The sequence below is a fragment of the Equus quagga genome, unplaced genomic scaffold (assembly GCF_021613505.1).
Source record: "Equus quagga isolate Etosha38 unplaced genomic scaffold, UCLA_HA_Equagga_1.0 205794_RagTag, whole genome shotgun sequence".
NCBI classification, from domain to species: Eukaryota; Metazoa; Chordata; class Mammalia; order Perissodactyla; family Equidae; genus Equus; species Equus quagga.
In genome coordinates, this window is record NW_025798804.1 from 600 (window position 1) to 14,032 (window position 13,433).

General features: G+C 43.7%; 1 protein-coding gene across 1 annotated transcript; it reads left to right on the plus strand.

Moving 5' to 3' along the window:
* The first annotated feature begins 966 nt into the window (after nt 1-966).
* LOC124233582 (liprin-alpha-1-like) lies at nt 967-9,117 on the plus strand. Its single transcript, XM_046650724.1, has 4 exons — nt 967-1,158; nt 1,266-1,466; nt 8,516-8,691; nt 8,780-9,117. Exons 1-4 carry the CDS (start codon nt 982-984, stop codon nt 8,880-8,882), a joined length of 657 nt encoding a protein of 218 aa, XP_046506680.1. The 5' UTR covers nt 967-981; the 3' UTR covers nt 8,883-9,117.
* The last annotated feature ends 4,316 nt before the right edge of the window (nt 9,118-13,433 follow it).

A 13,433-nucleotide genomic window follows, 5' to 3' on the forward strand; every position in this document is an offset into this window, starting at 1 on the left:
CTTAAGAAAAGTCTAATACTATTGCAATATGTTGAAGAGCTGTTACGTATCTTTAGAAGTAAAAGATTCGACGACGTGTTCTGTAGAAATGATTATGGAAAATGACTTGGGGTGTCGGGGCGCGTGCGGTGAGCAGCCCCGTCTCCTCTGCGAGGCTCTCCCTGTCAAAGTAATAGGGTGTCTTAGAAAGGCTTGGAGGTAAACAGCACAAAGCAGTAAGATAAGATTCGTGAAGCTTCTTTGTTCTCTCTTACATAGCCATGTTCCCAGTAGACAGAATCATTTGCAAAGATGGTAATGTGGTAAAGTTCCAGTTCGCCTATTTTAAAATCAGGCCTACAGAATATTTCTGATCTCACGAGGGCCCTGGGACTCCTCCCTGCCTCCTGCCCCACGGTAGCTGTCAGCGCAGGGCATCTTAGGCTCACACTCCGTCTGGGGTCCTGGTAGAAACTGTCCGGGTTGAAATTTTCTGGATTTGAAGCCTGTGGGTTAAACCACAGAATGACCCAATGTCTGAATTTAGCAAATACCTAGTTAGCTAACTAGCAACGTGGAAGAGAAACAGCCAAAATTCAGTCCACTACTTGCTTGCTACAGTAGACCATTCCTAGTATTAAAAATCCACATTGTTCTCTGTGTTGGTGGTGTAAACGCTGAACGTTTGTGAAGCTCCCACAGAGGGAGGCTTCTCTGTTCAGACCCGGTATAGTTTCCTCTTTCTCCATATTTTCCCTCATTGTTTAGAAAGAGAAGAGTGAGTATGTTTTCCCTTGAATGTCCTACCTTGGATACAAAGGCTCTGCTGGGTTTTTTTAAAGTGGGTAATAATTCTTTAATTCTGCGAGGAGATGATTCTACAGAGAACCTTGTGGAGTCCGTCAGCATTTCATTGTTCAGGAGTTCTTCATGACACGTATCAAACTACCGTTAAGTGGATGGTTTAGAAGATTAAAGGAAAATAATGATATACGTGCTACTATGCTTGTGAAAGTGTATAGAGCGAGTACTCTGCTAACTTGCTTCCTGTATGCGTGTGATCGAGTCTTTCATTATGACTGTCTGGTTATTTGTAGGCATGAGTTGCTCGAGGAAGCCCGGAGACAAGGTTTACCTTTTGCCCAATGGGATGGGCCAACTGTTGTCGTCTGGCTGGAGGTATAGCCGCCTTTCAATCCTGGATCAAGTATGTGACTCATGTGAACGTGTTAATCCATTTCACACAGTGTGCATAACCTTCTGGCCTCAACATTTCCTGTCTCTAGCTCTGGGTTGGGATGCCAGCCTGGTATGTGGCCGCCTGCCGAGCCAACGTGAAAAGCGGGGCTATCATGTCCGCCCTGTCAGACACGGAGATCCAGCGTGAGATCGGCATCAGCAACCCTCTGCACAGGCTGAAGCTGAGGCTGGCCATTCAGGAGATCATGTCCCTCACGAGTCCGTCAGCCCCTCCTACGTCAAGAACGGTGCGTCTCCCTGAAAGCAGTTTATCCCCTCCTGACGTTGCTTCTCCAAGTCTTCGTAAACACACCCAGGGCTCCGGTTTAAAATTTCAGCCTGCAGAAACGTCACAGCTTCTAACGGGTGAAAACTGAGTGGTTAAAAATACTTTATTGAATGCTTTTTTAACAGCCTGGCTTCAGTGGCTGCATTGTAACATAGAAGTAGGAGTTTCTGAAAACAACAGTAGTGATCACAAATTTAGACATAAATTCATCAAAAGTGAAGGGAAAAAAGCCTCGATCCCCAGTTGCGCTATAAGCAGTGTTTTACTCTAATGTGACATTGGGCCCCTCGGTGCTTCCATTTTGGGCGCTGAGGGCCCTGGGAGCTCAGGGTTCTGAGCAGTCCATTAGCCTGCGTGTGCGCACGCACCAGGCATTACCTGTGCTCATCCGGTTTGCTCCCCGTGGGGAGACCTCGAACGTCCTTAAAGAGGGTCCTCCTATTTGAAATGTTAAAAACTAATCTAATGAAAACATTAGCGGTTACTGGGAGATAAGGGCAGGCCAACGCCTCATTTCTAAAGTGCAGACTCTTTTCATTGGCCCAGTGCCCACTCTCTGCTTTTAGCTTTTGGTTTACTCTCTAGAGAAAAACCCTGATTAAGAAACCAAGAGCCTCACAGGCATGCTTCTCTGAGTAGCAGGTCAGGGCCCGATTCAGGCCTCAGTTCCTTTGCACAAAAAGTGTCAGCCTGTGTTTTCACCTGTCGCACAGACAGCTCTTCTCCCAGTGGAAAGTTTTGTTGCAGTATCCGATCTGGTCCCTGTTCCCCCATCATTTCACATGAGAGTGGCCTTTCTGCAAGTGAAGGCGCTGGGGTGGTTTTCCCCAAGTTTTTATCAACTGTTTTGAGAAAGCTCGCGTCCTGCGAACTGAGGTTAACGGACAGTGGTGAAGAGCCCGTCCCCCGGGAAGCTCTGCGCTGAGAGCCGCGGGGCCTGGCTGTCCGCGGCTGCAGTGACAGGGATGGGACGTGGGGCCGGTGTTCCGGCAGAGTTGCGATTGGGCCTTCTTTTGGACACACTCAGCCCTGCTCCCTGCCTCTTGAGCGCCCCGGCGAGGTTGTGCAGGCCGAGAGGCCCCGTCCTGGGAGCCCCGTCCTGGGAGCGCCTGCCCCGAGCCGTCTCCCCCAGTCCGGAGCTTGGCTGCGTGGGCTTCCTGGGCTGAGCCCCTTTCGCATGGGGCGGGTTGATGGGCACCGGAGAATTACTCACACTTTGAGAGGCGCAAAATGTATTTTCTTCTCTTTATATTTCACATACCTCAGGGGGTCAGCAGGGCAGATCCAGCTCTAGGAATCATGGGCTCTTCTCGTGTGGCTGACCACACAGCATTAATTAGGTGTGGTCACTCTTTAAGAAGGGCGAGCTGGTCGATGTTCTCTCCTTTTCTAAGTGGGCATCTCAAATGAGAAGAGGGGGAGACGGGCCTCGCCTCCCCTGCTCCTCCTGTGTGCCCGTGGCTCACGTGTCTGCCACCTTCCTCTCTGTCACTGCTTCCCTCACCCTGGATGTTGTGGTCCCTGGGTCACCGTAGACCACAGGAAATGTCTGGTTAACACATGAGGAGATGGAAACACTCGCGGCCTCGCCACAAACGGTCAGTCCCGCCCCGAGCCTGTCCTCCTCCCAGGGCACCCCACTTACAAGCGGCGCCATTCCCGGCCTTTTTGTGGGAAACAGAAAGGTCATTTTACACTCAGTTGTTCCTGATAAGTATTTCCGCTAGGTATTAGTCAAATGTATAAAATAGGATCCGTATTTTGTCTTATTTTCGATTTTTCCAGGAACTTTACATTGGTAGGCCCTCTCTCTTTAGAGTAGGTTGAATTCACACCTCCTTTAGGGAGAGGCCTCGGCCGAACACTCCATTTTGAGGGTCTGGCCCATTTTCTCCCTCGCTGAGTGTGCTTGCCGGGGTCGGGGGGGGCCTCGGCTCCTGCATGAGAAGCTGGGATTGTTGTTTTGCATGATACCTTGATTTCTCGAACTTTCCCCTCCGTCTCGCTGCACCTTCTGAAGTTGATCTGCTTGCCTTACTAAGCTCACCGATACTAACAGCTGTGTTCTTTTCATTCCTAACCACGTAACATCAGGAGGATGAGGAGGGAAGCTGGGCTCAGGTTGGAGACTTTCTATACTATATTCTTCACTATATGTAAGCAACAAAAAGAATTGGCGTATGAAAACTCGTAATTTACTTTTCTTGACATTTTTAACATCTTAACTTTTTCAGAATATTGTTAACGATTTGAAAGCATTAGTCGGAAGCAGAGCGTAGAGTTAAAGAGCACGTCTCATGGACAATTTTGAACCTCTCTTCCGTGGGGCCGTGGTGTCAGTTCTGGTTAGCGTAGACGGCTCTGTGTAGCGGACCGGCTTCTGGACGCGGTCCTGGGGCTTCGGCGGCTCCTGACGTTGCGGATTTAAGTACCCGCTTGGGTAACTTAACCGCAAGGTCTGCCGGTGGGAAAACTGAATTCTGAGAACTTTCCAGCACAGGAGTTGCTGTGGAGACGTCACGTCCGGGTCTTCGTGTTGGTGTTTTACTAAGTGCTGATCAAAAGGCTTTCTTACTAATGGAATTCTCAGAAATTAAGCCTCTTCTTGCTTAATGTACTTTTCCGTTTTCAGCTCCCCAGCTCTTCAGCTCACAAAAAGCTGCCACACGTGTCTTGCAGCCTTCCTCTGAGACAGCTCGACTAACACAGCGGTGTCCCTGCCTGTGACCCCACCAGCGTTGCTGTGTGACATGCCGCACTTTAGAGGGACCCGCACAGCCGCGTGGTGTAAGCAGGCGGCATCTCCCGAGGCTCTTGCTGAGGGCGGAGCGCTCAGGGTCCTCACGGGATCGTTGTATGTCTGAAAAGAATCAGGATAGTTTCAAATCAGAATTTTCCTGAGTACAAGTTGTTGGTTGAAATGCCAGTTTCCCTCTGTTTGTATTCCCAACATAAAGCCAATTCTCTCTCTCTTTGTAACAAAAGAAGAGAGAAGCTATAATATGATGGTGTGAGCCCTCTGCTCCTGATTTGGGCCTTCTGTGCTGCTACGCCAGATAAATATCCTCATTAATGATTTAACCTGGTCAGCTACTTCTTTACAAGGCCACTAATGACCGTCAGTGAATTAAAAAGGGTGCATTTTGTAATTACTTAAATGTCGGTGTATTTCACACTAGGAAGCAGAACTTTGTCAGCACTTGAGTAGGAAATTCCCTGTGTCCGGGGCACGAGGTATAAATTAAATAAGCGGACTGTTTGTTCTCTGCAGTAGAAATACAAACACGGGTGAGCTGTGCCCGCGGCAGCAGAGTTAGCCAACACTCAGTGTTCCTAGTAAGCAAGAGCTGCTCTCGCTGTCGCCTCCCCTAGATGAGAGGAGTGAAGAGGCTTCCTGGGCTCTGTGAGGCCGCCCGGTCTGCTGAGGGCCGCGGTCACACAGTGTTCCTCTCCTGTGCCCTTACCTCGTGGCCAGCTCTGAAGCCGAGGGGAAGTTCAAGGTTTCCTCGTGCCCTCGGGAAGAAAGCATCAAGGTGTGGTGAGAGCCGTGGGTGCCTTCATTTAGCAAGTGGCACATGTGGGCTGTCTGTGGGAGGCTGTGCTGCTTGCTGCAGACACAGGAGTGAGCGGGACAGCCACAGTCCCTGCCGCCGGCCCTCACAGTTTACAGAGATCACAGAAGTGTGTTTGTGATCATTTCAGTGGTGGATTAGCAGGCCCTGGGCAGTGGCTGCCTCTTCTGGCCCAGGTGTTGTCCGATGATGGAGATCCGTGTCAAGGGCTTTTTCAGAAGGCTCTGATGGCGGCCCGGGAGATGGAGGGCTCCCTGGACTGGGCCTGATCCTCAGTCGCTGACCTACGTTATCTGACGCTGACCACTTAAGAAGTGTGACTAGAGTGTATGATGAGTAAACAAAAAGGAGGAGGGTTCCGCTTCCATGGAATTCTCTTATTTAGAAATCTTTGCGTTGTGTGCCCATTTAAGAATACGTAATCACAGGCAAGGAAATGAGACCAGATGCTCATGCGTAAGTCTCAGGCATATGAGATGACAGTAAGGTTTGAAAGAGTGAAAAACATGATAGTGTGATGATTTCCCGAAAATGTTTGATGTTTTTCCCACTCATGGTTGCTTAGAGAAAATAGTGAAAATGTTTTTTTCTGTTCGAATTTGAGTATTCTTGTTGGAGTGTGAGTCATTTCTTCCAGCTTGGTTGGTGTAAGTGATAAATTAGACCAGAGGCCGTGTTTTCAAGGCAGAGCACGGTGGTAGTTGAGAGGGACTGTGTCCAAGGATTCCGTGATGGGACTGCAGAAGGCCTGCGGGCGCAGCTGGTCTTGGACAGAGGGGCAGCGAGTGCCTTTTTTGGATATGTCTGTAGATACATATAATGTGTGTGCTTATTTTTCATTGTACAAAGCTTGGCTGTGTTCTGTTAGATTTATCCCTAAGGATTTCGTGACTTTGATGACATTGTGAATGGCATTTTGTAAATTTCAGTTTCCAGTTCACTTCTAGTATTTAGAAGCACAGCTCGTGTTTGTGTCCTGGCCTCGTGTCCTGCCGCTTTGCTAAGCTTGCTGTAGTTCTCACAGCCAGTTTGTAGGTGTATTTTCTATGTTGCTAATCAGGTCATCTGCAAATAAAGACAGGTTTTTTTTTTTTTCCAATTCCTATGCTTTTGATTTCTTTTTCTTGCCTTGTTACCGTGGCTAGGAGTTCCACCGCAGCGCTGAATAAAATTAGTGAGAGCACACCCTTTGTTCCTGATCTCAGGAAGAATACATTGTCTTTCACCGTTAAGTGTGATGTCAGCCCTGTGTTTGCTGTAGATGCCCCTTATCAGGTTGAGGCAGTTTTCTTCCATTGCTAGATTGCTGAGATTTCCATAAATGAATGATGAATTTTGTCAAATGCCTTTTCTGCATCTTTTGAGATGATATAGTGGTATTTCTTTTGAATCCATTGATAGGATGAATGTCATTGATTTTTCAAATATTGACCCAACCTTATGTTCCTAGGATGAACCTCACTTGTCGTGATAGCTTATTCTTTTAATTTATTATTGATTTAATTTGCTCATATTTTGTCGAGGAATTTTGCATCTGTGTCTATGAGAGATGCTGGTCTGTAGTTTTCTTGTAATGTCTTTGTCTGGTTTTGGTATCAGGATAGTGCTGGCTTCATAGGATGAGTTAGGCATTTCTTCTCCATTTTTTTGGAATAATAGTGTAGAATTGTTATTTTTTCCATAAATATTTGGTAAGATTCACCAGTGAAGACATTTAAGGTAAAGATTTTATGTGTATGTGAGAGAAAGTTTATAACTGCAAATTTGAGTCCTGATAAGATACAACTTATCTCTTTCTTATGAGTTGCTCTCATAGATGATGTCTTTTGCCCATTTTATCTAAGTTGCTTACAGTTGTTCACAGTTTTCCCTTTCAGTGTCTGTGTCCTATAGTGTGTCCCCTCTTTCATTCTTGATATTGGTAATGTACGTCTTTTCTTTTTTCTTAGTCACTCTGTCTAGGGGTTAGTCAATTTTACTGATCTTTATGAAGAACCAGATTTTAGTTTCATAGTTTTATTTTTCTTGTTTCTGTTTCATTGATTTCTGCTCTTTTATTTTCTTCCTTCTGCTTGCTGTGGATTTCATTTGTTCTTCTTTTTCAAGTTTTTTAAGGTAGAATCTTACATTGTTGTTTTGAGACCTTCCTTCATTTACGACATAAGTGTTTAATACTATAAATTTCCCTCAAGACACTGCTTTAGCCATGTCCTGCAATTTTTGAATAGATTGTATTTCACTTTCATTCAGTTAGAAATATTTTCCCATTTCTCTTTTCTTCTTCTTTGGCACGTGGGTTATTTAGCCGTATGCTAATTTCCAAACACTTGAGAATTTTCTAGATATCTTTTTATTATTGATTTCTAATTTAATTCTGTTGAGGTCAGAGAACATAGTTTGTATGATTTCAGTCCCTTTAGATCTGTTGAGATTTGTCTTGGAGAATCCCATACGCACTTGAAATGAACGTATTCTGCTGTTATTGGGTGGGGTGTTCCACGAAACGTCACTTAGGTCAAGCTGGTCAATAGTGTTGTTTAAGGCTTCTGGATCCTTACTGAGGGGGTCTGTCTGCCTGTTTTGGCTTCTTTGTTCCATCAGTGACTGAGTCAGAGGAGGGTTGAGGTCTTGTGACTGTAACTGTGGATTTTTCTGTTTCTCCTTTCAGTTCTGTCAGTTGTTGTCTTGCTTCTCTCTTCTTTTAAAACTATTTTTCAGTTCACTTTTTTTTTAAGATTTTATTTTTCCTTTTTCTCCCCAAAGTCCCCTGGTATGTAATTGTATGTTTTTAGTTGTGGGTCCTTCTAGTTGGGGCATGTGGGACGCCACCTCAACATGGCTTGATGAGCAGTGTCATATCCAGGCCCAGGATGCAAACCAGTGAAACCCTGGGCTGCTGAAGCGGAGTGCGCCAACGTAACCACTCAGCCACGGGGCCGGCCCCTTCAGTTCACTTTTTACACGGATTTTGAAATTAACAGATTTTTTGTTGAGGAAATTTGGAAAACAAAATGTTAAAATTAAAACCAGCCACAGATATTTTTGTGTACAGTTGGATTGATCCTTCAAACTTGTTCATGAGTCGTGATCATTCTTTGTTGTTATATTATTATACACAAAAATTACTTCAGAAAGATCATGTGTTATCAGCTACATTTTTATTGTGGTTGGGGAAATAGGTTAAATTTATAAACACAAATGAGTCATAGGTTTTCAGTGGTATAATACCTTCTGTTAAAATTCTACTGACAAATTTAAAAGGTAGTAAATAGGAGATCAAATTATTTTGAAATGATAAAGAACAGTGTTGTCATTAATTTAAGCTTTAGGAATATGTAATAGGTTAAAAATCCAGTTTAAAGATTATTTAAACTGCCCTCGTGACCTCTTGGGTGTTCTTTTTCCTGAACTGATCGTACTTGCTTGTTGAAAGCAGACGCTCGCCTACGGGGACATGAACCATGAGTGGATCGGGAACGAGTGGCTGCCCAGCCTGGGCCTCCCGCAATACCGCAGCTACTTCATGGAGTGCCTGGTGGACGCGCGCATGCTGGACCATCTCACCAAGAAGGACCTGCGCGGGCAGCTGAAGATGGTGGACAGCTTCCACAGGTCAGTCGTTGCACACAGTTCCTGCTCCTTGGCTAGGAGGCTTTTGACTGTTTCCATCTGTAATTTTTTTTTTTTTTTTTGTAAATAGAAACAGCTTCCAGTGTGGAATTATGTGCCTGCGAAGGCTGAATTATGACCGAAAAGAACTGGAAAGAAAAAGAGAAGAAAGCCAGAATGAAATAAAAGGCTAGTACATTACGTTTAATTGATTTAGCATATTTCTGCTTCCCAGTGTATTAGCAGCCTAAGTGATTTCCTAGTTTCTTTAAATTAAAAATAATATTTTTTTATTGTGGTCATGATAGTTTATAGCATTGTGAAATTTCAGTTGTACATTAATGTTTGTCAGACACCATGTGAGTGTGCCGCTTCGCCCCTTGTGGCCACCTTCCACACCCCTTGCCCCTGGTAACCACTAAATTGTTCTCTTTGTCCGTAAGTTTGATTATCTTCTACGTATGAGTGAAATCATCCAGTGTTTGTCTTTCTCCATTTGGCTTATTTCGCTTAACATGATGCCCTCAGGGTCCATCCATGTGGTTGCGAATGGGACGATTTCATCTTTTTTTTATGGCTGAGTAGTATTCCATTGTGTATTTATATACCACATACTCTTTATCCAATCATCCATCGATGGGCACTTGGGCTGCTTCCACATCTTGGCTATTGTGAATAATGCTGCCATGAACATGGGGTACATAAGTCTCTTTGGATTGTGGATTTCAATTTTTTTTGATAAGTACCCAGTAGTGGGTTAGCTGGGTTGTATGGAATTTCTATTTTTAATTTTTTGAGAAATCTCCGTACTGTTTTCTGCAGTGGCTGTGCCGGCATTCATTCCCCCCAGCAGTGGATGAGGGTTCCCTTTTCTCTACAACCTCTCCAACACTTGTTGTTTTTTGTATTGGTGATTATAGCCATTCTAATGGGTGTAAGATATCTAAGTGTAGTTTTTTGCTTTTTGGGTTTTTTTTTTAAAGACTGGCACCTGAGCTAACATCTGTTGCCAATCTTTTTTTTCTTTTTCCCCCTTCTTCTTCTCCCCAAAGCCTGCCAGTACATAGTTGTATCCTCCAGTTGCACGTCCTTCTGTCTGTGCTATGTGGGATGCCACCTCAGCATGGCGTGATGAGTGGTGCCATATCTCCACCCAGGATCTGAACCAGCAAAACCCTGGGCCGCTAAAGCGGGGCATGCGAACTTCACCACTTGCCCACGGAGCCGGCCCCTGAATGTAGTTTTGATTCACCTTTGCCTGATGATTAGAGATGTTGAGCATCTTTTCATGTGGCTGTTGGCCGTCCGTATATCTTCTTTGGAAAATGTCTGTTCGAATCCTCTGCCTACTTTTTGATTGGGTTGTTTGTTTTTTTGTTGTTCATTTGTGTGAGTTGTTTCTATATTATGGAGATTAACTCCTTGTCGGATATATGATTTGCAAATATTTTCTCCCATTTGATGGGTTGTTTTTTCATTTTAATCTTGATTTCCTTTGACTTCCAGAAGCTCTTTAGTCTGATGAAGTCCCACTTGTTTATTTTTTTCTTTTGTTTTCCTTGTCTGGGTAGACATGGTATTCAGTAAGATCCTTTTAAGTCTGATGTCAAAGAGTGGACTGCCTGTATTTTCTTCCAGAAGTTTTATGGTTTCAGCTCTTACCTTCAAGTCTCTGGTCCATTTTGAGTCTATTTTTGTGTATGGAGAAAGGTAGTGGTCTACTTTCGTTGTTTTGCATGTGGCTGTCCAGTTTTCCCAGCACCATTTATTGAAGAGGCTTTCCTTTCTCCATTATATATTCTTAGCTCCTTTGCCGAAGATTAGCTGTCTGTAGATGTGTGGTTTTATTTCTGGGCTTTCGGTTCTCTTCCATTGATCTGTGTGCCTGTTTTTGTACCAGTACCATGCTGTTTTGATCACTATGGGTCTGTAGTACGTTTTGAAGTCAGGCACTGTGATGCTCCAGCTTTGTTGTTCTTTCTCAGGATTGCTTTAGCTATTCAGGGTCTTTTGTTGACCCATGTGAATTTTAAGATTCTTTGTTCTATGAAGAATGTCATTGGGATTCTGATTGGGATTCCATTGAATCTATAGATTGCTTTAGGTAGAATGGACTTTTTTTTTTTTTTTAGGAAGATCAGCCCTGAGCTAACTACTGCCAATCCTCTTCTTTTTGCTGAGAAAGACTGGCCCTGAGCTAACATCCATGCCCATCTTCCTCTACTTTGTATGTGGGACGCCTTCCACAGCATGGCTTTTGCCAAGCAGTGCCCCGTCCGCACCCAGGATCCGAACCGGTGGACCCCGGGCTGCTGAGAAGCAGAACGTGCGCACTTAACCGCTGCACCACCGGGCCGGCCCCTAGAATGGACATTTTAACTATGCTTATTCTTCCAAATCCATGTGCATGGAATATCTTCCCATTTCTTTTGTCATTATTGATTTCTTTCAGTGATGTCTTATAGTTTTCCTTGTATAGATCTTTTTATTTTTTATTTTTTTATCGCAGTAACATTTGATTATAACATTATATAACTTTCAGATGTACATCATAGCATGTTTCAAATTCTATGTAGATTCCATCATGTTCACCACCCAAAGACTAATTACAAGCCATCACCACACACGTGTGCTTAATCACCCCTTTCACCCTCCCCCTGTTAAATTTATTCCTAGGTATTTTTTTTTCATGTTGTGAGATTTTTACTTTATTTTATTTTTTAAAAAAATTTTTATTGAGTTAATGATAGGTTACAATCTTGTGAAATTTCAGTTATGTATTATTGTCTGTCAGTCGTGTTGTAGGTGCAACCCTTCACCCTTTGTGCCCACGCCCCCACCCCCCCTTCCCCTGGTAGCCACTAGTCTGTTCTCTTTGCCCACAGGTTTAAATTCCTCATAGGAGTGGAGTCACACAGAGATTGTCTTCTCTATCTGGCTTATTTCACTTAACATAATTCCCTCAAGGTCCATCCATGTTGTTGCAAATGGGACGATTTTGTTCTTTTTTACGGCTGAGTAGTATTCCATTGTATATATGTACCACATCTTCTTTATCCAGTCATCTGTTGATGGGCACTTAGGTTGCTTCCATGTCTTGGCTATTGTAAATAATGCTGCAGTGAACATTGGGGTGCATAGGACTTTTGGAATTGCTGACTTCAAGCTCTTTGGATAGATACCCAGTAGTGGGATGGCTGGATTGTATGGTAGTTCTATTTTTAATTTTTTGAGGAATCTCCATACTGTTTTCCATAGTGGCTGCACCAGTTTGCATTCCCGCCAGCAGTGTATGAGGGTTCCTTTTTCTCCACAACCTCTCCAACATTTATCACTATTTGTTTCAGTTATTTTTGTCACTCTAATGGGTGTAAGGTAATATCTTAGTGTAGTTGTTTTTTTTTTTTTTTAAAGATTTTATTTTTTCCTTTTTCTCCCCAAAGCCCCCGGTACATAGTTGTATATTCTTCGTTGTGGGTTCTTCTATTTGTGGTTTGTGGGACGCTGCCTCAGCGTGGTTTGATGAGCAGTGCCATGTCTGCGCCCAGGATTTGAACCAACGAAACACTGGGTCGCCTGCAGCGGAGCACGCAAACTTAACCACTCGGCCACGGGGCCAGCCCCTATCTTAGTGTAGTTTTGATTTGCACTTCCCTGATGATCAGCGATGATGAGCGTCTTTTCATGTGCCTATTGGCTATCCGTATATCTTCTTGGGAGAAATGTCTGTTCATGTCTCCTGCCCATTTTTTGATCGGGTTGTTTAATTTTTTGTTGTTGAGTTGTGTGAGTTCTTCATCCGTTATGGATATTAAGCCTTTGTCGGATGTATTCCTTGGAAATGTTTTTTCCCAGTTAGTGGGTTGTTTTTTTGTTTCACTCCTGTTTTCCCTTGCCTTGAAGAAGCGCTTTCGTCTGATGAAGTCCCATTTGTTTATTCTTTCTATTGTTTCCCTTCTCTGAGAAGACATGGTGTCTGAAAAGATCCCTTTAATACTGATGTCAAAGAGTGTACTTCCTATATTTTCTTCTAGAAGCCTTATGGTTTCAGGTCTTACCTTTAGGTCTTTGATCCATTTTGAGTTTATTTTGGTGAATGGTGAAAAAGAATGGTCAAATTTTCGTTCTTTTACATGTGGCTTTCCAGTTTTCCCAGCAGCATTTGTTGAAGAGACTTTCTTTTCTCCATTGTAGGCCCTCAGCTCCTTTGTCGAAGATTAGCTGTCCATAGATGTGTGGTTTTATTTCTGCGCTTTCAATTCTGTTCCATGGATCTGTGCACCTGTTTTTGTACCAGTACCATGCTGTGTTGATTATTGTAGCTTTGTAGTATGTTTTGAAGTCAGGGATTGTGATGCCTCCAGCTTTGTTCTTCTTTCTCAGGATTGCTTTAGCAATTCGGGGTCTTTTGTTGCCCCATATGAATTTTAGGATTCTTTGTTCTATTTCTGTAAAGATGTCATTGGGATTCTGATTGGGATGGCGTTGAATCTGTAGATTGCTTTAGGTAGAATGGATATTTTAACTGTGTTTATTCTTCCAATCCATGGACACGGAATGTCTTTCCATCTGTTTATGTCGTCATCCATTTCTTTCAGAAAAGCCTTGTAATTTTCATTGTATAGGTCTTTCACTTCCTTAGTTAAATTCACCCTGAGGTATGTTCTTCTTTTTGTTGCGATTATGAATGGTATTGTGTTCTTGAGTTCTTTTTCTGTTAGTTTGTTATTAGAGTATAGAAATGC